Source organism: Zerene cesonia, chromosome 8 (assembly GCF_012273895.1).
Source record: "Zerene cesonia ecotype Mississippi chromosome 8, Zerene_cesonia_1.1, whole genome shotgun sequence".
NCBI lineage: Eukaryota > Metazoa > Arthropoda > Insecta > Lepidoptera > Pieridae > Zerene > Zerene cesonia.
Genome location: NC_052109.1, coordinates 1,748,997 through 1,773,746, shown reverse-complemented (window position 1 = coordinate 1,773,746; position 24,750 = coordinate 1,748,997). Strand labels below are relative to the sequence as shown.

The following is a 24,750-nucleotide window of genomic DNA, read 5'->3' as shown; positions in this document are numbered from 1 at the left end:
CTTAGTCATAATCTTCAGAATCATTCTCTGGGCTCTTTCAAGCTGTAAAATAGTTGTTTTAGGAGCTCCACCCCACACCCAAACATCTTAAAAAATAATTTACCTTGTACTTTTTACTTATAACGAGCAAAAGAGAACATTTCAATTATTATATAACAATATTATTCGCAGTAACATCAACAATCGTTCTCAACAGACCAATCGTTAGCAATAATGCCAATGTTGAGCCGTCGTAATGATTGATCATTACCGTCATTACCTCGTAATGAACGAATTACGATACCTACAAGAGATGGGAACAGCAATCATACGGCCATTATATAGTGCAATTTCCTGAACATTCGCATATTATTCCTCAAATATTAGCAGTCTGGATAACATGCTTCTATTCGCATATTGAAAACCATCGACGTTTAATAACTAACGTATGAAAAGGTAAAGTTGCTCGTGCTGCATTGTATTCAGTCACTGAATTCAAAGATCCTGTTGGATATATTGAATGGGAACAGAATGTGCTACACTGTATGCTCGGTTGCATCGACATTGTAAGCTACGAGGTATTGGAACGTGCTTGAAGTTATTTCCTTTACACATGCGTATTGCTGTTCGATTTACATAAATATAAACGTACAGTCAATTCGTTATTACAATATGAATATGCTCTATCAATATTTTTGTAACCTTTGCTCACCCTCCATTACGTTAATCCACCGAACAATTTACTAATTCCAGAACGCAATATATTTTTAGTTCTGACTGGCAACGTTCAATTGGATGATTCACTAATCGCCCAAACTATGTCGGATACGAGGTTAGATTTAAATATTTGAATTACGATACACGGTAAGCTGTTCGTTAAAAGTTTTATAATTCATCTTATTCCTACGTATAAATGTTGTTTTTTTTCACTGTTGTTCAAATTAAACTGGATTCAAAATTAAAATATTTGAGTGCCTAGCTTATACAGGCTTTGGAATGGCCAGATCATATAAATTTCGTAAGCTTTTCATTAGGTTACTCCTTCCTTGCTCTAAACGTTTTTATGCTTTTGTAAGGACCGCGATATATGATTAATCATTACCTGATCCATCCTGATGACACCTTCAGCGAGCGTCTTGTAGCCCAGTATGGTGCGGTTCTTGTACTTTTTGCGACGCTGCAGCATTATTTGCAACCTGGAACATATTTATGTGATGAAAGACTGCTATATCTTTAGTGGAGTGGTAGTGCATATGTTCATTTAATAATGACCTTATTAGGTGCCATTTTCAACACTAACACCAGTTACATAGTTCCTTTGTGAATAGGAAAAATCGTATATGGGAACATAGGTATATCACAAATGGATTAACCTAGATAATTATAGAACCTATCATTAATCATTCTTTAATAGAAATAGATGAAAATTTCCAAAAATATTGCTTCACGCGTGAATTTGCAATCCCATAATGATATTTTACGGTAGACGCAGAAATAAACAAGCCAGGATGTTTCCCCTTTAAATTTTACGACACGGCCCGGCACGACAGCAATAAAACATGTATAAAATGTTACCGGGAGCCGGGGAATGACGGGACTCTCATTACGTGTCGCGCTTACTGCACTTGTAAAATATTATACAAATTTAATGTCATGCGGAACTCTTATACAGAGTTAACGCATACGGTATCTTAACTTGATCTTCATTGTAGTTAGATTCAATTATTAAAAAGTTTAATATGTTGTTGAAGGTTCTATAAAGTATCTTAGACAGATTCAAACAATATTTTAAGATTAAAACAATAATCATGCCTAAAAAACACATAATGTTAGGTACAATAACTTTGAATAATTTGTACAAGAACACCTCAAAGATATTTCAAGTAAAATTCCAGTCACGTGCGAGTAGTTCATTCACAACAAGCACTCACGCATTTAGGCGCTCAATGTGAAATCCAATAAAAATAAACTATTGTTAGAAAAATATATTCGTCGTAGCAAAATTCCTACATCGAATTCCCTATATTTTATTCCGTACCAGCTTACGTTCAGCCAGATCAGCGCGACTCCAGGAAATCCGGCCTTATTAGATTTGTAAGCCGGCGACTGGCAAACTCATTTCTGAATGGAAACTTGGCAATACGCCTAATATCCTGATCGCTTTACCTGTATTTATGACAGCTTACAAACAATACGTGCTATTAAAGAATATGGGGGAGGAAATGGCGGAAAGGACTGCTTCTACAGCTTATGCTAGAGAAAACTTGAATTTTGTTTCAGACTGTAATTCCGTGAATATATTAATCGACACATGTTTGGAACTGTATTGCCCCTTTTCACCACTTGCTGATATTGTTTCTGATAGCATGATTGACACGTTTGGCGTATATTTTTATATTATATTATTCGTTAATTTAACTCACAAATAACAGAACATATTCAAAAGCTGCGAAACCGGCCATAAAAGTATAATAATGGAAAAGTGTTCTTACATTATATGTTTGAGTCCATATAAATGTTTAAATAACCCTCTCGAAAGTGTCTGAATACGCTTAAAACTTATTCCATTACAAAATCGCGTCGCTATTTTAATATCAATAAACATAAAAACAGAGCACGGCACCCATAAAGCCAAGTTCAGACTAAAAGGGGTCACGCCGTTGAAGGCCAATTTCACGGTTAAACTACGTACTAACATGCAGCGAAGAAAGCAATAAAGGAAACTGTACCCATCCGCCTGTTTATTTCGATATGGGTTAGGGTAATCGTGTATTATTCACACGATACTTTTATGCAATATGCACTGCTTTTATTTTGCTTCTTCAAACGACTAACTAATATTTTAAAAGTTACATTCTCAATCTGTGAGAGAGATATTGAAATTTAGTCTTACTACACGATATTATATAAATAATATTTTAATTAATACATCTTATAGATTTTTGCGTATTTGTGTGTATGTTTTTATAAAAGATGTACATTGAATGCTAGCGGTTCGCCCCGGCGTTGCCCGTGGTACATATACAACCTATGATTAGCACGTTCAAACAAACAAAAAAAACAAATTCTTCAACTTTATAATATGAGTAAAGATTAAAAATATTAAAAACTTAAGCAAATTATATTCTTCTAGCCCATATTATAGACTGCTTGTTCATGGATATAGATTCAATATCACTTTAGGGACATCCGACGACGTTTCATAGTATAGTATTAAATTCCTCTAAGGAGATATGTCTAGACGCCCGGAAAAACAGACACTGAGAGCTTTTTATTTTACATTAACATGTTTTGTCTTGAAACTTGAATTTTCATTATTCATTAAAATAATATTCTTGAGCTATAATAACGGAGGTGTGCCTAATAAGCCAATGTATTATCATAACCTAATGGCAAGACAGTAATATGCGTAACCTCGACCTTAAAATATCAATTCTGTTCACATTTGAACCGCCCATAACTCAGAATGTTTCAAGTCGTAAAGCAGCCGCGATGAGTAACCGAACATATTTTATAAGCCAATAAATATTTATTAGACGAAATATCTTCGAAATGATTGGACTAAGACAGCTATAAAGAGAGATATATATATAAGAAACTCATGGGCAAACTATTGAGGAGCTTGAAATTGTAATGGACAGAGTATTTGGCATTGTTTCAACCGTATAATACATTTCATATATTATTTTTCTTACAGCATATATCAGTAGTCTAACAGTTCACTATAATTTCAATTATTACTTATATTGGTAATATTATTATGAAAGTAGTAATTTTAGTATTCAACATAAGTGATCTTAAATTCATGGTCGATGAGAGAAGAATATTGTCACAATATTATTCAGTAGTAGTATTAGTATTGGTAATAATAATCTGCGGCAAGCCGTTGTAGTTGCTACTGCTGCTGGTTAAAAACATTGCTAACCTGTTTCCATCGCGTTTGACGAAATGCGGGTACTGCAGGGAGAAGCAGAGATCCAGCTCGACATCCATTGGGGGTATGGTGATGTCGTTGGAGCGCAGCGTCCTCTTGCTGCTGTGCATGCGGGCCGCGAGGGTGACCGCGCCCGCGCCGCCAGCCGCCGCGCCGCCGCCCGCCTCGCCGAGCGCGCCGCATACGCGCAACCGTGTCACGCGGAGTGTGCATAGCCTGGAAAATGGGGAATTTATTATTGTGTTGTATTGTAACAATGTGTATAGAGTATGGCTCAGTCGATGGAAAATCGATGAAAATTGTCTTTAAGTAGTCCAACAAAATAAATTGCCCTTAAAGAATTTTTATATCACATGATCCCCATTAGAATAGAAATTATTCATATAAAATATATATTAAAATAGACCCGTCAAAGAACTGACAAAGGAAAAAATTAGAGAATAATAAAGAACTTAACATCATAATACAATAAACAAACAGTAAATCGAAATTAATATCATGACATCAAAACACAACTAGCAAAGCAAATGTTGATGGTAACTTGCCAAACAGTCTGTTTGTGAACGAAGTTAAGCTGTCGGCCGGTTAAACAGAAATCCCACTGGGTAGCCTCCATCCGATTTACTGATTCGTTTATTGTACACTGTTTTGACAAATATTGGATTCAGCTTTAGCAATATTGTTCGATGAACTTCATTTATATTGTAATGGAAAGCTAGAGAATATAAATGTTAAAATGTTTTCGGAAACTACGAGTATTTACTTAAGGCGACCCTTTTCATGACTGGAAGCGCTATTGTTATTTAAATAAATACATCTATTCTTTTTATCTTTTGTATTTGCTTCATAATCATATTAGGAATCTCTCGGTACAATACCTGCATTTGAATACCAATAAAAATATAATCTAGTTGAAAAGTCTGGTTATATTCCTATTTTTAAATAGTGATATACATCCAGCCTAGTGCCACATATCATCTGATGCAGATGCCATTTATTTGATTTTTTAAAAGTCTAAGATATGAAAAATTGCCCGCAGCAATTCTTACGTGTAGGTAAGACTATGACACACTATCTCACGGTAGAAGATCGGTTCGCTGCACTGGAAAATTGCCTTCGCGTCGCCAACTATTCATCACATTCCTTCTCTGCTACATTATTTATATACAGCATAGGTAAAGAACATGTGTAGCTATTCCCTATGAGTATGATAAATAGATATATGTCGGTATAAATAATTTTACAGAATAATTTGAATATAGACATGTTTGTTAATAATTTGTTATGCTTGAAATTAATAAATAAAATTATACAAAGGTATATTTACAATCATTCATTAGATAAGTCATTCAAAGGAATCATACAAAAAAAAAATGACATTATCCAGAAATATAAATAAATGCAAATTTCGGTCCTGTATGATTTCAAACAAACAATTTGCTTTGTGCGGTTCACAATAATTAAGCCGATTCTTTGTATAGAGCAACACTCAGAATCACACATCACTTAAATGCAGATAAAACAGGGCCCTGTTTAACAAACGATACAATTAGACAATTCTGTAAATTAAAATCTACAAATAAAAATGAGAAAAGACATTTTAAGCTTTTGTGTGGCGACCTAAGGGGTTTCTAATTATTTATTTAACATAAACTTTTTAGATTTATAGTCTATAATATACAATTAACTACAAATTTTAATTTTTTACTTTTACTAAATTTGACTTTAAGAGCTTTTATTTGAAATTTATGGCCCTGTGTGTAAAAAGTCACAAAGCAATCGTGTTCCGCAGATCACAGTGATCATTACTATTACTGCATCGAGTCGGCATCACAATAGAGGACGTGCAGTTCGAACCACTCAGGACTCTCGGGAATTATTGGAAATGCAGCATCTCCACAGAACAGCGCTTCGTTCAGCACTCGACTCTCTAGACCTAACGAGGCAGCTTAATCATTTGAAAATATTCACCGCAATGCTATTGAGAACTGAGAAATAATGATTTGGATTTATGTCTAACTGCACTTTGAGCTTTCGCTGCATTGTGAAGATAGCCACGACTTAGTTACAAATAAAGATTTTTCATTTACCTGACACGTTTAGTTGTTATATGATTAAATTAGATAAAGAGTTATTAGTTAGATTAGATAAAAAGTTGTCCTTTTTTATATGAATCACGTTCCCAGCAGCTATAATAGGAAAGTATTCAAGATATTCCCGATAAAAACCATTTACCGATAATCTCGGATAAAAGCGTGAAGCTCAACGATCGCGGACAAAAAGTCATTAACGACGAAGATTGTCCGTAAAAAACACATTTTCCCACTTAGTGTCTAAGGCTTCTAATGAAGCATAATTAATTTCCGTTTACCGTCGGTAACTGGGAGTAATGCTTGGTCCATTGTGAGTCTCACAAACGCTATTAATTATCGCGGCGAGCGAGCAATTATTGGATATGCACACTACAAAGGGAGCTTTGGTTACGTACTGTTGTGTTGTATATGTGCTAGGTACACTAATGAGGTCCGTTTGTAATATTTGAAACCTTTTTATTTTTACGTTCAACAGTTGGAGCTCTGGAGCTGTTATTATATGGAGGTAAAAGAGTAGATACTACAATATTCTTATTTGTTGTCGAGTATCCAGCGCATTGTTTTTCCTTGAAATCGGTTAATATAACTAGGTTTCTTTTAAATAACTTTTTCAATCCTTCAAACGCACAAGAATGATTTTTCACTGAGAGAAAGTTAATGGTAGGCAAAACGACATAGAATGGAACATTCAGGAAGGTTAGTTTTCCAAGTAAATAACGTTCATATAATAAGTATAAAAGACAGATTGTTAATTAATCTAAAGGAGCAAATAGTAACAGTCAAAAGGTTTTGGAATCTTCGTTCTCGGTCCTATCACATCGAGAAGCTTTTAAGCTTGCTTTTAAGCAAGAGTGTTAAAATGTTGATATATTTTCTTATTATTACTTTTATATGATATAAAAAATGTTAAATACTTAAAATCATAATTGTCTGCAGTTGCTATATTAAAAACACCAAAGCATAAAAATAACGTTTTCCAAGCGATAGGACGAGTAAAAAATAAATGGGCTTAGTTGTTACAAGTGCGCTCACCGTGATTTCATTGCGAAAGTTTCTAAAGAAAGTGTTAGAAAGTTGGTACTTAGTCTAGACTTTCTTTCGAGCTAAGTTATAAAGTTTAGAGTAAGCTTCCAATCTATTGCATTATTTAAAGGCGTAGTTCTTATAAAATGTTTTTTATATATATAACAATTTAATTACATAGTAGGTACATCGATTCGCTTTATTCTATATTACGCACGAGAAAATTTCCTGAACATTTAATATATTAATTGCCTATTCTTTCATAATAAAATGGAAAAAGCCAATTCAATAACCTTACAGCCACCCTCCATTAATTTTAAGATAATAGAGTTTTATATTGAAACGAAAAGCTTTTTATTACTTTATTCTAATTATAAAATAATTAAAATGGAAAATGGATGAATCCTGAAATTATTTAACATTGCCCTTGCTCTTGGTGATATTAAAGTTAACATTTTAATCCACCGATCATATGAGTGATAGCAATAATTTAATAATCTGTATATTTTTAAACATTTTACTTGTACATACTCAGTTGCTTTTTTGGCTTTTTCTTTATAGGTACTTGATACATTAAAAAAAACCAAGATGCGCAGTCTTATACATAAGAAACGATCGAAAGTGTCGCTTACCACTCACCAATGATACATCCGAAATCATAATCATAGTAATGCTTTAAACACATAGGTTTTCAAGTTCAACCTCAAAAGTTTTGAGTTGTTCATATAAAGCCTAGATTCGTGATTATTGGAAACGAGCGTACAATCCAAGAATATACAATCCAATACGGATGTTTTTAAAACGTTGAGTGTCCATATGGATTCTTTATACACCAATGGTACCTAATTGATTTTACTTACAGACCTTTTGAATTTGGTTGTTATAACATTATCATATATGAGCTATTCAATGCGTATGATGATTCTTTAAATTGTGAAGCATCTATAAATTGCTTCAAAAATTACGTAAAAAGCATTAAAGTATAAGTTACTTATAAAAATTAAAGTCTTTTCAACGGATTTTAAACGTGATTCATTATATTATTAACTCGATGTATAAGTTACTTTCTTTGCTGATGCAGTGTTAATAAAGCTTTGTAGGTTACAAATTAAGCTTTTGAGCCTAGGTATAAGCCCCAACAAGATCTAGATCTAGTCGGTCACGACACAAAGCCCCACTCGGGGGTATGGTGCTTCAACCTTTGAACTATCAGCTGACCTTATCCAGCCACTCGAATATCTTCAACATAAAGGCACTTTTCTTTGATTGGAGTTGCTTAATTGCGCCGTAACGTAAAACGTTCGGGTGAAATCTCTTTATCAACAGTTTATAAAGTACGTTTATTAATCTCATATGCAAATGTGTGATGTGTGTAACACGCAGAGGAACGTACATACCTCGTAGCTCGAGCTGTAGGCGTCTACGAATGTCGTAGCATATGAATTTATATAAAATTGTCTATTAGTTGTGTGGGGTTTTAAATAACATGTTTAATATAAATTATATGATACTATATGCAAAAGGTAGTATTTGAGTTACTATGTGGTATATACTATACACTTAAGCCGCCCAACGACATGAATGAAAGTTCTAGTAACATACAAAGATTTGGGACACAATAGGTTTTATAGGAAGATATGCAACCTCATATTTTTTATTTATTCCCAACAGTAGTATAAAAAAATGTAACCAACAAATTACTTACAATTCATATAATTGATTTTCATAAGACTCATAAGGTATGACGTATAAAAAAAATCTAAACAGAATTTTGAGGTAAAAGTAGCTTTTATTTTCTTATCAATACTCAAATCGCTCTCTCTAAATAGAATTTAAAAATAGAACATTATAATAGAATAATCATCGCAATTTATAAATGCGTTAGATCTAAAAATACGCACCCTAATAGTTACAACTAAACACGCAACCCGCAGAATGCCCAAAATAACCGTAGCGGGTACTGACGAAATTCACAAATGCCTACCTAAACAATGCCGACAAATGTATTTCGGCTGTAACAATTTAATTAACTCATATACGTGTGCGTTTTGCAAATTTTCTCGAACACACAAAATTCGGATCTAGAGAAATTCGCTAGTAAAATGCGTAAACAATGTTTGAGTAATTGGCGTAATATAACATACCAATACATTCTATGCGTTCAAATAAAAAAGGCATAGATACCGTTGCAGTGATATTATCGGAATAAAAACTATCCTACTCATTTCTTTTAGGGTTTTTAAATATCTCTGCACCTAATTTCATCCGAATCGGTGAAAACATAGGTATGGACGTGAAGAAGAGACATACGGATAGGGTAACTCTCGCATTCATAATATTATAGTAGATAATTAATAAAATTTATCGGTAAGCCCACAACTAAGTTCAACGAAGACAGGCTTTATTATTCCGCTCGCGACTCGGAAACCCATTATTATGCGACATCGGTATATCCAGTGCGGAAAGTTTGTATTAAAAATCCCCTTTACACGCGTATCCGACGTTAATAGAATCCATCAGAGAACTTTTATTTATGGGTTGCGACAATTTTTATTTACTTTTAAATTGGGTCGGTCTATGTAGGTCCCCAGCTGCTTTTTACAACAATCGTTATAGACTTTTCTGTACCAATGAATAAGAAGGTTATAATTTCAATAATATTTTAAACAGTATGTAGTATATAGACATAATTTATTTATTTAGCGATCGAAAAAGTGTTAAACCGTGAGTTATGTAGTGCAATCTTAAGCAGGTTTAAAAAACACTTACATTAAGATTTATGTGCATCTTAGGATATAAGGGTGTCACCCTAATATGTTGCTAATATCTTGTTGTTTTAATCAATGTTTTCAATGTAATTCTTAATAGCCTATGTCACTCAGTAATTGGTAATAAAGTTAGTTCGTTGCCGGCTCTTGTGTTGACTTGAAAAGAAATATAATTTGGATATAACATAATTCCAGCTTAACCCTTCTTTACAAATATTTTCATTTTATCTAACACACTTTTACACCCAAATCAAACATAAACATATGAAAACTGCATTAAGTCCTCTTACAACGTGTAATCTAATGTCATTTTACAGCAAAGCCGATGTCTGTCATATTTCCATTTCACTCAGCCACCACGAAACGTGTGACCCAATAAAACATTATCTTCGCCCTATTTCTATACAATTCTAAGGAAAAGCGTCGTAATCCAGTTGTATCATAATCCAATAATTACGCTTCATCTCGCAGCTTCTCCACTGAAGAACCGAGCTTAATTAAATCCCCGACAAAATAGCGGGATATTGATTGTGTTATGTAATATTGTAGTGTATAAAAGATGATTATTATGACCCGTGTATCAATTAACCTCGTAACGAACCTCTGTGAAGTCAATAACAATAAATGATACAATTTTGACCTATGAGTTGATATTCGAATTTAAAAGTAATAACTTATTGCTTTCAAATAATACGCCATCCTTTACAAAAAAAAAAATATTTCGACATATTTGTAGGCCGTTTTTATTGTTCACATAACTGTAAAATACATATTTACAATGGGCGTATGACATTAAACATTTTATATAATCCCGGCATTGATAAATCGCCCAGTTCACAAAAAGTTTAAAAGGCAGACCGTCTGGAACATAACAATGGAACTGCTACGTCATCGGAAAATCCCTTCGGCCACGAACTACGGAACTACGTAACTATACGAGCGACTAATCAATGGCTTGTACAAAATCTATTACTTTTACTTAAAAGAGACAGAAATATCACGTAACCAAATTTTGGAATGCGCAATGTGTATAAAAGAAAAGAATAAAAGTATTTATAAAATTAATATAAAACCAGAATAAATCTTGTCACAATCAATCCTACCGCAGCATTATCGTAGACGTTCATCGCTCGTTGAAGACACGCACGGCCAATTTGAAGCCTCTTTGCGATAATACTTTTCGGACGAACCACAGACTGAATAGAAAAAAGTTGCCTGTCACGATCCATGTACATTGTATGTCATACGTCAACGCTGACAGCCTATCAAAGGCACGAATTTCAGTTTGAAAATTGTTAACGTACAAAAATAAAAATATGTTTTCAGTGAACGCTTGGAGAATATGTTTTTATAGGTGCTTCATTAGCATAGATATTATTATTGTAATACATTTGGCGAGAGTTATTAGGATTGACATTTGTTAGTACAGTCGTAGTTTGTTATACAAATAACTTCATAAAAAGGGTACAATCGATATAGGTATAATAGTGACCGACGTAGAAAAACCTTAACCCTTAGAAATTAAAGTCCTTTTTATCTAACTTTAAACGCCACTTATTCATTGTGGTTCCGGAGAGACTGAAACGTGACCTTACTCACTGTATAGTGTTAGAAACAACCGCTTCGGAATAAATAACATGATGAATAAATCGCGTTAGAAATCCGTTAAAAAGTCTTTGATTTCTAGATACTTGCGTTAAATCAATCACAAAAAATAACAACTCCTAATACTTAAATTAATTCGGCTTTTGCCAAACCATTCATAAAATTGAATCTCGGGACGTAAATTCTCTGTGTATTTTACCTGAGATGTTTCGCCCAAACTTTCTAGAAAGGGTGAGATTAACAATAAAAGTTTTAATACTTTAAATTTTCAGTGTTTTAGATTCGATAGTTAATCGGATTATTGTTCGCGAGAGTAGATTTTCTCTTGAAAGTCAAATTAAATTCAAATTTGTTTACTTGTAGAAGCAGGTTAGACTCTAGGTTAAGTTGTCGCTTTCTGTTCTGATTATTTCTAAGATAATATTCAAAATGCTATTATCGATGTTTAGTTTCTTTTTTAACAATGTATTCGTAGATAATTAGAAGTTTTAAATGATTCCACGACTTTCATAGCTCCAAATAGTTTCTTCTAGAATAAATTATAATTGATATAATATTACCTACGGGGACGTCGTGTATTCAGCCTTAACGTACGGGTGCGATTTAACTGCAAACTCAATAATTTGAGATTACTAGCTATTCGCCTTGCCTCCGCCCGTGGTACATATATAGTCTGTCACTCAGTAACGTTGCAGCTTTCTTACGATGAAAGAATTTTTGAAATCGTCTAGTGGTTAGCCTAGATACCATTAAAATTAGTATTACCTACGAGGACATCGTGTATTCAGCCTTAAAGTGCGGTAGCGGTGCAGTAATATCTGCCTATAATAAGCAATAACATGTTTTTTAAGGAACCAACAGTACACTCTCTCACAAGTGTTACGAACGTACTGCAATCCTCCGCAAGGCGAGTCAGGCGGGCAGGGAAAAGCTATCGTCACTCCGCCAAAGAAAAAGTACCACGTCATCCCGCATGGAGACAGATCTTATAAAGTTGGCGAAAATAGACGATACTCGCCTTTTCACTATCCCAGTCAGGTAATTATTTCTATATTTGAATGTAAACTCATAATAACATAAATTATAAACATAAAGAGTTTGAATGCGTTAAATTGACTTGATTTGATATAAGCTTTCAGTGTTAGATACGCCGTTATCGGAGAAAGGTTGTAAGCTATGTAACATCATATAGGATGTGTGTGGTACCGCGGGGCACAGATAGTTGAATGTAGTACTGGTTTATGACCTCCGATTGTTTCTTATACAATACTAGAGTTATATAATAATTTGTCGAGTTGCTACTCTGCTTATAGGGTAACGGTTAAATCTGTACTAATATTTTAGACGTGAAATATTGTTTTGTACAAATTAAAGAGACACATTAATGGTGCTTTAGAGTGGATTCGATTCAGTATGAATGGTATTAGCACGTTTTTTTACCCTAAAATACATTCTACTTCCCAAGTCTTTCTGTTCAATTTTGACCATGGATAATATAAAATGGAAATAATAGTAGATAGAACTCTGATAGACAGAACAATAGCATTGAATTTAAATTTTTTATAAAAAGTTTATCTTATATTCCACATAATTTTATCAATTTCAATCATATAGCAAATTAACACTATTGACAATTAAAAATATAACATTTGTGCAGTGAGAACCGGTTCGAATATCCACTATGTCATCCACCTAATTTCCCTAACATTATCAAAAACAACAATAATCACACCGTCTGGAACTAAGGCGGGGCTTATTACATCAATCCTTAACGTAACATTACCTAAACTTATTACTTAAACATTGTGTCACCTTGGTCCTACCTAGGTCCGATCCAATTACTAAAGAGCATTGTACTTGGTAATGGACGGGAGGGTCAGGGGATTTTATTGGAATTAGGTCTTGGAAGATATACATATTATTACATGTAGGTATCCCTTATTTTAAGGTACCCTTGCTAAGAGATCCATTGAAAAAAAGTGCTATATTGTTTATTCGTGTTTTAATAACATATGTATCGTTTAAATTGGGAATAATGAAATCTGTACTTTTCTGCATAAAATTTATAGACACTTATAAAATCATTTAAAAAATATACATAATCTATAGCTGCAGTTGCATTACTACTAAAAATTTTACTCCATACCAAAGCATGACCGCCAACCCCCCTACTTTCTTACTATTTATTTGTCTGTCCTTCTTTCGCGTCGAAACGCAGCGAATTTATCTTTTGTTTTTTGTTTTTATCTTATGTTTTGGAAAGCCTGTTTATATTGTCACGATTCAATTGTATATTTTAATGCATTATACGAAATTACATACATCATATTATAATCGAAAGTTCATATAGACTTACAATATTTTAAAAGATATTTTAAGAGAAGCCTCCAGTAAAATAGAGCTATCTACTCGCCATTAGTAAGCCGTCGGAATCTGGGCCCGACGTGAGTGTGGTTTGGGAGAGCGTGCTCGAACCGAGAGCTTCCTCTTTAATTATGTAAACTTTAAACCGATTTACCTTATAACGTATTAAACGCTGTTACTTTATTGCTTGACCTTAACTAAAACAAACCCAAAACAGCTGTACATTATACTGCACGAAAATATTTTCGAACATTTCTAACACAATGACGATAGATATGTGTACAGGCTTCCAGAAGTTATGTTACCATCTAGAGATCCCGGAGCCTATTTTAAATGAAGATAAATAAATTGATCTTTCAAATCTTTCGTATCAAGTCTTTTTTACGACTCATTTTATATTAAGATTTTACATTGTAGTTTAAGAATTTTACAAGATTGGCTGATGAAGCAATTGTCAGAAAAAACTTAAATATCTTCCTTTTTGTTGTTTGTTTCCTTAAGGATAGACCATAAATGAAAAATAAACCTCGAAAACAAAACAAGTCCCCAGGCTATGCTCGTGTTCTAAAATACACATGCAGCTCAACTTTTATTAGAGTCTTTATTTTAAATCCCTTCCCATATAAACTTCCTGTTCACATACCCACAATAGCCATAGTTACAAATGACTTCTTTAAGTATTGTGAAAAAGTACCGTCACAAGATAAATATTTGTTAAGTCAAATTTTATATCGATGTCAGACGTGCTATTGTGACAAAAATACGCTTTATTCATGTTTTATACGCAGAGTATGATGTGATAACGAACTTTTCGCAATATATAATATTACTTTCGAATCTCCACAAGATTCCAATTTATTTGAACAATGAAGAAAAATTTCAAAGATTTTTAGGGAAAAAATGTAAATAGACATCTTTAGGCTCGACTTAAATAAGTTTAGTCGAAGTTTGCTAAACGAATGTAAATTGTATTCCGAAAGTAATTGGTAATTTATCTATCACCGCCATATTGCGACGTTGGCGAGCGAAGTTTTGGGGCCTAATCTTGATTTAATATTCTCGTTACGTGGCTATCATATTGCATTTATATCAAGTAAACTTTGGTCGCGATAGTTACAATTTTAAAATCACCTTGTAAAATACTTATACTCACAATATTTAGATGTTAAAACGCTAATTGATTAAAAGGAACTTAATTTAAATGATAATAAGATCTGTTTTTTTTTAATATAGTTATTATCATACGATTTTTTTAATACTTTTAATAATTTCAGTCCAAAGTTGAATGGGTGGTGGCTCGATTGGATGATATATTGAACTGGGGCAGAAAGGGCTCCCTCTGGCCGCTGACCTTCGGTCTGGCTTGTTGCGCTTTGGAAATGATGCACTATGCTGCTTCCAGGTTAGAATCTCTAATTATGCATCTGGTACGAATTGATTACCGAAATAATAGTTTGGAAACAAAACAAATTTTATTTATTTATTATCGATACATAATCATACTCGTTATAACGTTTCGTTTATTATAGTAATGATTTAAAGAAAGCTTTACATTCAATACATTAAAATTATAAATTACAATTAAGGTGAATTTACACTGACAAGAACCCACATTCAACCATTATTTGGATTTCGATTTTCGTACGAAGATATACAATCATTTTATTACAATCGATGTTCGTAAGTGCGATTGAAACCGAACCCGCGCTGTCACGCGACGTCGCACCCCAATGTTATTCTAACGGCACACCTTTATAGTTATCATTTATACAATATACATGTTGCTGTAAAAGTCCGTTTATAACTAAATCTTACGATATACTAAGTGTACATTAAGATTTGCCGAAATGAGTTGGTAAATATTATGATTTTAAATAAAATCTAAACTGAAAGCTGAACCGCTTTTAATTTGTCAAAACTAGACCAGCTCAAAATGGGTCCACTCAAGACCAAAGCACTACCATGACTCAAAGAAAAAAAGAATAATCAAAATCGGTTCTCTCAGTTAACAGTTATAAGGTAACAAACAGGAAGAAAATACAGTCGTATTGAGAATCCCCTCTTTTTTATGTAGGTTAAGACGCGGCATCGGTCGACGGGTGCCCGAACCGAATTAAAAATTCTATACATTTTACTTGGTTGGAAAAGAGAATACAAAGATTTACTTAGTTAACCGTGTTAAAAGATCGACATGGACAATGATCACACAAATTTTCGGACTTTTACCATTGCTAAATATGAGGTTTTTCTCGAAAATGTTAGTTATTACAGCAGTTCGGGCTTTTACAGTAACATACAAAATGTAGACTTCTAAGAAATTCCCAAGTAGATCTAAATTTGGAGTCTATCCAAATATATACCACATAATAGGGCTCTTTGATACACGCACTGTCATTTAAGCCGCAAGTCGTAAGTAACGACCGTCACTAAAAAAACTAACAGAAACTTTCTTCGTAACTCACACTGATGTGGGGAACATTTTGATATCATAATGTGTTTGTATTTCTCATAACTGTTTTATTTTTTTCTTACTGTTTTTTGTTTGATGCTAAATAAAGGTATGCCTATAGTCCATGTCTACCTAACAAATGACAAGTAATGCCTAGCCAAAAACAGTTATCTCATCTTTCCAATTGGAAGTAATATTTTTTAAAACAAGGAATATTACTTTATTCAATCTCCTAAAAGGATTAGTGAAGGACTAAATGGTAATTTCAACAAATATGCTCTGTAACGCAAATTTATTAGACCTTGTAAATGTTCTGGGTATACCATATCTTATCTATAAAAAGAATCCTTTTTGTAAGAAACAAAACTTTTCAAACTATTTCTACATTCCTATATTTATGTGCAATTAGACATTTTCACCAGGACTTACTAACATCCCGTAACAATTCACCAGCACTGCAAGCAGTTACTCCAGAATAGAAGGCTGTCCTAAATATATTTCCTTCTCCTCGCCCTTCCCAATCCATTGCTTCTTTCCAGTCATCAATCCTTTCCTTATCCTTTATCCCTTAAAAGCGGGCAGCGCATTCTCAGAGGTCTGAGCCTCTGCGAATGTTCATGGGCGGTGGTGATCCTTTACCATCAGGCAAACCACCAGCTCAGTTGCCCGTTATGATATAAAAAAATAAATCCATTAACGATAACGGTTTTGTATGAACAAAACCATATAAGTTAATTCTTCGTATAAGTTAGTTCCACATCACATAGTTCTTTTTCCAGATACGATATGGACCGCTACGGCATGGTGTTCCGCGGCACGCCCCGGCAGACTGACGTCATCATCGTCGCCGGCACCGTCACCAACAAGATGGCGCCGATCCTCCGCAAGACGTTCGACCAGATGCCCGATCCGAAATTCGTGGTGTCGATGGGCAGCTGCGCGAACGGCGGGGGTTATTACCACTACACGTATTCGACTGTACGCGGCTGTGATAGAATTATACCGGTAAGATAAAATAATATCAAATACATGTTTTTATTTATTATTTATTTATTTATAATAATTAAAACGGTTTTACACCAATAACATTAATTATTAAACTTATTTTTGTCTTGATATCAGGCCATTGCTTGCAGGCAGTAATAAGTGTTTTAGTTATAGTACGGATAAGTCAAATAAATTAGGATAAGGAAATTCTTTACAATTTTCAAAACGAATCGCAGGAAGTTTTCATATTTTTCTTGGATTATTTACTTATTCATATTGTAGAATTGAATATTGTAAAAAACAATAATGAAAGCCGAGAAAGGACATAGCATAGTATTTATACCAAAATCTCGGGACTGTCTATTGTCGGGTACAGCTGCAGGCCGAAAGCTAGTTATATAATATACAGGACTGCAATCAAGTAATTATAGTTGTATAGGATAATAAATTTTCATTCACTAATTATATGAAGGCTATGTGTATAAGTAGTTACACGCAGCACGACTTACATGGAAGTTTTCGTAAAATATATGCACGTTAATCACTGAATGTGATTACACATGATTCGTGTTGCATGTAACTAATGGCGAATTAATTAATGACTGTGTGCAACATCAACATCAATTGTCGTTTTTTATGTTTCTTCGTGTGATTTTACAAAATAAATGATGATAAGTGATAACCCTACATCACATTTTTAATAAAAAAAAACTATAAAACACGCTTTAACAAAAATCATATTTTGCAAATTGAAAACTGGAATAATTTTATCAAATTAGTGTATTGTCATCGGTCCTCAATAAATCTACAAAGTTTGAACGAAATCTGGCCGTTTAAAGTGGGTCAAAATCGCGCCCAAAGAAGTCAGTTACAAACAAACAAACATACAAACAAACAAACATACAAACAAACAAACATACAGGTGAAGCTAATAAAAAGCGTGTAAAAAATACTATTAAGAACGCAAAATTATGCGTGCGGACGTGCTTAGATAAGGTTTGACCATTTCACTCAAAAGATTATTATGGTATAATCTAAGATAAATCTTTTTGCGTATGCATACTTGATGAAATATACGGTAACTACATAATTTACGCAACTGTGAATAAAAGTATTGTATAAAATTCTCAAAATCCAAGAATTAGTTTCTAATTGTTAAAGTTTACCACTTCAAGTTACTTCGCCCGGATCATTTTAAATCGTCTCCAACTTACAATTCATATTTTAAGAAGCTCATGTCATAAAAGCGTAACTGTGCAAACTTTTCAAAGCACTTTCTGACCGATACGCTTCTCTGGCTCGCAATTTTACATTACTTCACAAATAAGCGATATCTAAAAGTACTGTAACATAAAACACCCCAGCGCAAGGAGCGAGAGGAGATTTTTTAATTAATTACAAGAGCGACGCTCAACGTTTGCAATTTGTTCGGAGTAAGCTCCGGTACAATTCACTCCCTTAATTGGAATTTCCTCTTCTTCCGAGAAGCCACTGTTTTCACTTCGATTTATTTAACGAGTTCCATGGCGCGGATATCGATGACTTTATTGCATACTGGCGTTTGGCTTTAAAGAATTAAACAATATTGAACACGATGGTAGCAGACCCATCGACTTAATTTTTTGTATTCGGTTATGTCTAAGCTTTAATTACATAAATTTTATAAAACGGTATTACAATTTATGTTTTTCACAAATACGAAAAAAAAAATACAATTACAATTGTTTTAATTGCCTTTATACATACCTATCTAATACACATTTCTATGTATTTAGTTCTCCATATTAAATTAGTAATGAACAATTGAAGTCGCAAAGCGTAATTTTAAAATTTGTAACGCAGCTCAATGGAATGCATTCATCTTGCTATTTATTGGTTATATTTATCGAAAATTTTATATTTAAGGTGGACATCTACGTGCTCGGCTGTCCCCCCACAGCAGAAGCCCTGCTATACGCCATGCTAGTTCTACAGAAGAAAGTCAAACGCATGCGAATGTGCCAGAGCTGGTACAGACAATAATATATTACATTACATTAAAGCATATTTCAGGGTAAAATGTTGTTATTTATCACACTTTCCGAATGTAACATTCTATTTCTTACAAAGAATGGGAAATAAATTGTCATTTCTTATACCGTCGACGAAGGAATCCAATAATTTCGTTTGTGAGAAGCCGACAATACGAAATGTCGAGATCTTACGTGTAATAGAAATCGTTTTTATATTGCGAATCTGTTTGATTAAAGTACGTTCTCATATTCTCCATTGTTGCGCCACTCGCGTGAGTCATTTTAAATAAGCGTTATTTGTTAAAATGGTAACGATTTTAATTTCATTGTAGATATGTTTTTGGTAAAATTACCTTACTTTTATTCTGTTTTAATGTACCGAAGATAAATAATTACAATGCAGTATTGTCATAAGAATGGTACATTTGAGAAATTTACAGTTATTAATACCATTGAAATTTTATCTATCACAGTCGAAACTAAACGACTGATAATCATGTAAACTTTGTCGTAATTGCTAGAACAATATTACTTATTACACATGTTTCACCTTCTATCTACCTAATATCTAAACTATACCATTCGACACCCTTTGACTGCTAACTTCACCATTAAACAGCAGACTTCAATCGAACAATTGAAGCCTAAACAATGAATTTAACCAATCATTAAGTATAGCTTTAGATGTTTACGAGTATCAGGCACTACTTGACGGACGTCAATTACCAATAGTACTGATTTCACAAAATCCACCGAATCGCATGCACGGATTCCGTCGATCAATGGACAGCATTAAGCGCAATCACGTACCGAGCTCCACAAATGTTCCCACTAACAGAATCTAACGTACACTACGTTCATATTACCATTTTATCTAAACCGGCGGCTACGTGCCGAGAGTAGCGGTTGGGCAAGAGGAGCGGTTTTCGCGGGTATTTATGTCAGTTACCTAAATCAAAATGACGCGTTTCTTGATCACGAAAGGCAAAAGTATCACTGATATTTATAATGTGTATGTATACCTACTTTTTATATAATAAGCAACTGTACAGTAAGTTAAAAAAACAAATCTCGAGATTCACACACAAAATGTTTCTATACATTTTTCTATAATAAACAGATTGAAACAAAAGGTTAATATCGTACATTTAATTGAATCACACATGTTTAATACATTTAAGTTATCATAAAATTTGAATAGAAATACATTTTTTTGATATAGGCATAGACAATTAAATGCCAATAAAATAAATAAACATTAGTCACATCCTCAACCATGTTGCACCCGCCAGCCGCTACACTCTGCAGTCTACCCTATTCCCTAGTACCTACATAACCCACATGCGATCGCAACTCCGTACGTATGAAATAGGAACCTACAGCTCGCACTATGATACGTTTTTCAAGTTAATTTACGCTGGACTGTATTGGAATAAAATTTTATATTCTCCCCAACTATTAAATTCGAGATGGGTTTATTGTGTAACCTATTTGTTTATCAATAACACATAAACATTGAACGCGGTTTGAGGAGCACTGTACAGTGTACTGTGCAATTAAAGAAGAAGCATTATGCTAAATGTATATCATTAATGCTATTAAGTTGTAATTAAAACAATCCACTATGTATTATTTGAGCACAACAACTGTGTTTCTTACTAGCGTTTTATATTTTTAGACGTGAAGAAGCCTTCCAATTCGTTGCGCAATTTCTCTTCAGCGTTAAATATAAAATGCGACTCGATTTTCAATACCATAACCCAACAAGTTCACAAATTCAATTTGAATTTCAATACACTTGGAGCGTGTCTTCGCCGGCGAGCTAAATACCACATACATACATGCATACTGTGCACATGCACACGTACGTCTGAAATATTCAACAGTTAGTGTAAGCAGACTCGATGCAGCTTCAAACTGGGTCAGACACAATGCTCAGTGCATCCCGCTGCTCGTAGCCGTGCCTACTTTTAATACAAAACACGAGAAATGAAACCGCGTAAGGGCTTTTGTATGATACGTCTTTATGTTGAATTAGATTACACGAATTCCAGTCGCTCGAATTGAGTTTCATTACCTACTGTCGCTTTTGGAAGGGTTTTATGTTCCGAAGATTGTATGCATGAATATTTATAATTATACTAATTATTACTTACGATAAAATTGTATAATTTATTACCAAACTGTTCATTTACTTGTTGCAATTATCTACGTTCAGATGGTAGACTTATGCGTAGTATTACCTGAAACAAAATATAAATAATTTTATTGATCAGTATATAATACCGCTACGCTTTGATGCTGTTCAATTTTGAAACGATCGTAAAAATATGATGATAATGAATAAATAATATGATGTCATTTACAAAAACAAAAATTTTAAATATGCACCAAAACCTGTTCTTTATTATCTATGCACAGAAGTATAATATAGAAAACTGAATACAGGCGATCAAAAAACAAATCTTAACATTCCATTATAAACTTTGAAATCACCATAAATGAACCCTTGTATCTGCATTATCTAAACCTTAGTCTGCAGTCTTCTGTAACACATTGTTATTATGTACTCTGTAGTTTCTGGAGATGAGTCACGGCGTGACGCCGGACCGTCTGCAGCCGGTTGCTTAGTCGTGATCTCACTGATGACCAATAAAACATTAAGATGTTTTACTTTCGAATATCGGAATAGAATAACACCAATTAGTATCCATTGGCATAATGTTTGTAATATGGTTATTATATTAAGTTAACACATGTAAACGCAGAGATAGTTCCGATTCAGATTAAAACGTTAACATCTTACTTACTAACTCTCTCACTAAAAAAAAAAAAATGTGTGTGTGCGTCCCACACATGATAGAAGTGAAACTTCACTAAATCGACAAAAGAATGAATAAAATAGTATGTATATTTCTGTCTCATTCCTTGCCGGCTTCATTCTACACATTTTTGTATTTGTGTCTCTTACCTGTCGTTTTTCCGTTGCATCAAGTTTGAAATCACAACGATTCTAAAGAAGTTTCACTTCAAAAAGTATAAAAGACAAAGCTTATTCACTTCACGAGAACTAATTTAATCAAGTGCAGAAGTCAAATCAAAGCTAAATACAAACAGCTGGGAATGTGAGTACTTGATCCTAGCTCCTGTATTCTGCAATGCATCTCTAGCATTTCTATAAGATTTAACCGTGATCTGCATATCCCACATAATTAATTCTCCCGCATTGCTTACGATCCGTTTGCTCAAGATTAGTATCTGCAACTTAATTGGAAGCATATGCAACTCTAAAATTGACGAGATAGAGCTCAAAATTAGAAATCAATGCGATGTAATTCAGAGATGTGTGAATTTAAATCCGTCGCCCAACAAATCGCATGTCCCATTATACGGAATCAGCATCGCGTGTATGACTCCAATCGTGTCGCAAAAACCATTCGCAACTCCGCACAGTTGCCGCTTGAAAAACAAACAGTCATTAAGATAAATTAAATTTTATGGGAAAAAGATCTTAACCGATTCACGGCACGCGCGATAAAATTAATTGCATAGCAACAGAGAGCGTGAGAAGTTACAATTACGTGGCATCGGTTACACGACTCGCTTGTCACTCCGCAATTGTCCAGCCGATTGTTCGCGGTAATTACGCGCGGTACACGTTTTTGTTTTGATTTCAGTAACACGATATGGCTATTTGCTTTGAGACCCCTTGGGGGATAATGTTCAAGGCTTCGGTGAAAATCGTGTAAATCATTATTTTGACTGTTACGAACTATCGATACAGAGTAAGGTAGTCATATGTGTGTGCAAAGGTTTTCTTTATTATAGTATAGAATATAGATCATAATTGTCTGAACAAAGACGTATGTTTATTATATGGAGTTTTTTTTTGGCAGGACAGTTCACTTAAATTTTCTCAATTAGTTAACTAAACCAATTACTTATTTCATTATTTGAATTAGGTAGATAAGCAAAAAATAGAGAGATAGAAAACTCAATATATTTTAATGGAATATTCAAAAGAATAACTTAATCTACTAACCATTGTGAGGTTGCCAACATCGTTCTATCAAAGTTTTATGGCATACCTGAACTCGATGATTTGCTTTTTATTTCCGTTGTAAAACTCTGAATGTCGTATAGTGATGATATTACTGCATGCTGATTAATAAATTTCAGGCATCGTAAAAGTATAATAAAAAATTAATTTGTATACTATTTCCGAACGTTGAAGTGGATACTCTATTTAATATAAAGAGTCCAACCCTAAATTTATTTTATTATTTTTGGATCAACCCTACTTTTAAATACTTTATCGTGCTCTAAACGCAAGTAAATAGTGAGTTATTTAAATTGACAATGGTTAAGTATGCAGCTAATTAACAGCGTATTATAAATGTATAGAAAACTTTAAACGACGTAATATAGTTACAGCAATTATTTCCTAATCAATCGTTCAATTGTAAGGAGAAAAAACCTCGTCCATTTTTTGTCGAGTAATTATTTTAATTAAATTCTTAAACTACACAACAAAAATATATCAGTTTTTGATGTCAAATTAAAAAAGCAAGTTTTATAAGAGTTTTGAATTCCTTGGAATGCACTTAACTGAATTTTATATATATTCTAATTTCTGAGCAATTTTGTAGATAACTCCTAAAATTCCGGTAAGTAATTTTAACAGTAGTAACTTTTTTCTGAATATTTTCAATTAAGGTAAGGCGTTATCGTTTCTTCAATTCCAATATGACATAATAAATCATACAAATCGAATGAAAATATTTAAGCCCATCACCGTCAAATTAGTCTCTAAAAGCTACCCGTTGCCATACAAAGATGACAAGGTATTAAATAACTAGTTATATTTAAGTTTTTTCCATGGAGTAATTAATGAGTATGGAACCGAGTGGCATTAGCACAGTCGTAAGCATAACACTGATCCCTCTGATCCGCTTAGTCTGTCTAGAAATCCTAAAGTGTGAAGCCATTTTGTGAGTAGATACCTAAAAAAGTGAAGTGCCATATCCCCTTGTGTACCCTATTTTCTATAAAGAATACTAAGTGATAAGGTTTCTGTGCCACACCTCGGTGTGAAAGGGCACAGAAAGTTTTGATTTGTTATCTTGAATCCTTTATCAGAGATCGATCGTAGGACCTTTGGATTCTAAACTCACTTTTCAGGGGGGGCGGTCAATCAGTAGGTGATATAGTAGGTATAAAAAGCGTGTGTTAATGGGCAGCTGAACATTGCACCTTTCAAGATACAAGTTTATTATCTTTGATTTCGCAGGTGAAGCGGCAGCTGCCACCGGCTGACACATCCTTGCAACATTGTATAATATAGTGCAGTAGTATGTATTTCTTATCATATGCATTAAATTTAACGTAAAACTATTCGATAAAAATCTAATTAATAACTTAAATTTTAAATAATTATTGAAGAGACAATCGCTAATTTATTAACGTCTGTAAAGCTAGAAAGGTCAAGTCGGCAGAATCACTCGAATTATATCTCAAAATTTAGTGCTCATTTAGT

The 24,750-nt window shown here is 33.6% G+C and overlaps 2 protein-coding genes across 6 annotated transcripts in view; one reads left to right on the top strand and one right to left on the bottom strand.

Annotated features, from left to right (window-relative positions):
• LOC119828386 (phosphofurin acidic cluster sorting protein 1) overlaps positions 1-24,750 on the bottom strand; it is a 92,015-nt gene that overhangs the window by 11,988 nt on the left and 55,277 nt on the right. For all 5 annotated transcript variants that reach the window (XM_038350509.1, XM_038350512.1, XM_038350511.1 and 2 more), the window contains exons 2-3: positions 3,905-4,129; positions 1,082-1,175 (exon numbers count right to left, since the gene is read on the bottom strand). In XM_038350509.1, the coding sequence (XP_038206437.1) occupies positions 1,082-1,175; positions 3,905-4,129 (319 nt within the window). The remainder of the gene's footprint in view (positions 1-1,081; positions 1,176-3,904; positions 4,130-24,750) is intronic.
• On the top strand, positions 8,965-19,248 carry LOC119828444 (NADH-quinone oxidoreductase subunit B-like). Its single transcript, XM_038350592.1, has 5 exons — positions 8,965-8,986; positions 12,235-12,440; positions 15,041-15,168; positions 16,995-17,220; positions 19,108-19,248. The coding sequence occupies exons 1-5, from the start codon at positions 8,965-8,967 to the stop codon at positions 19,222-19,224; spliced, it is 699 nt and encodes a 232-aa protein (XP_038206520.1). The 3' UTR covers positions 19,225-19,248.

What these genes read in the sequence shown, in the direction of transcription:
- LOC119828444 (XM_038350592.1), top strand. Translation starts at nt 8,965, where the DNA reads ATGCCCAAAATAACCGTAGCGG. An exon ending in GCCCAAAATAACCGTAGCGG is followed by an intron (nt 8,987 to 12,234) that starts GTACTGACGAAA and finishes GCCTATAATAAG; the next exon opens with CAATAACATGTTTTTTAAGG. An exon ending in CTTTTCACTATCCCAGTCAG is followed by an intron (nt 12,441 to 15,040) that starts GTAATTATTTCT and finishes TAATAATTTCAG; the next exon opens with TCCAAAGTTGAATGGGTGGT.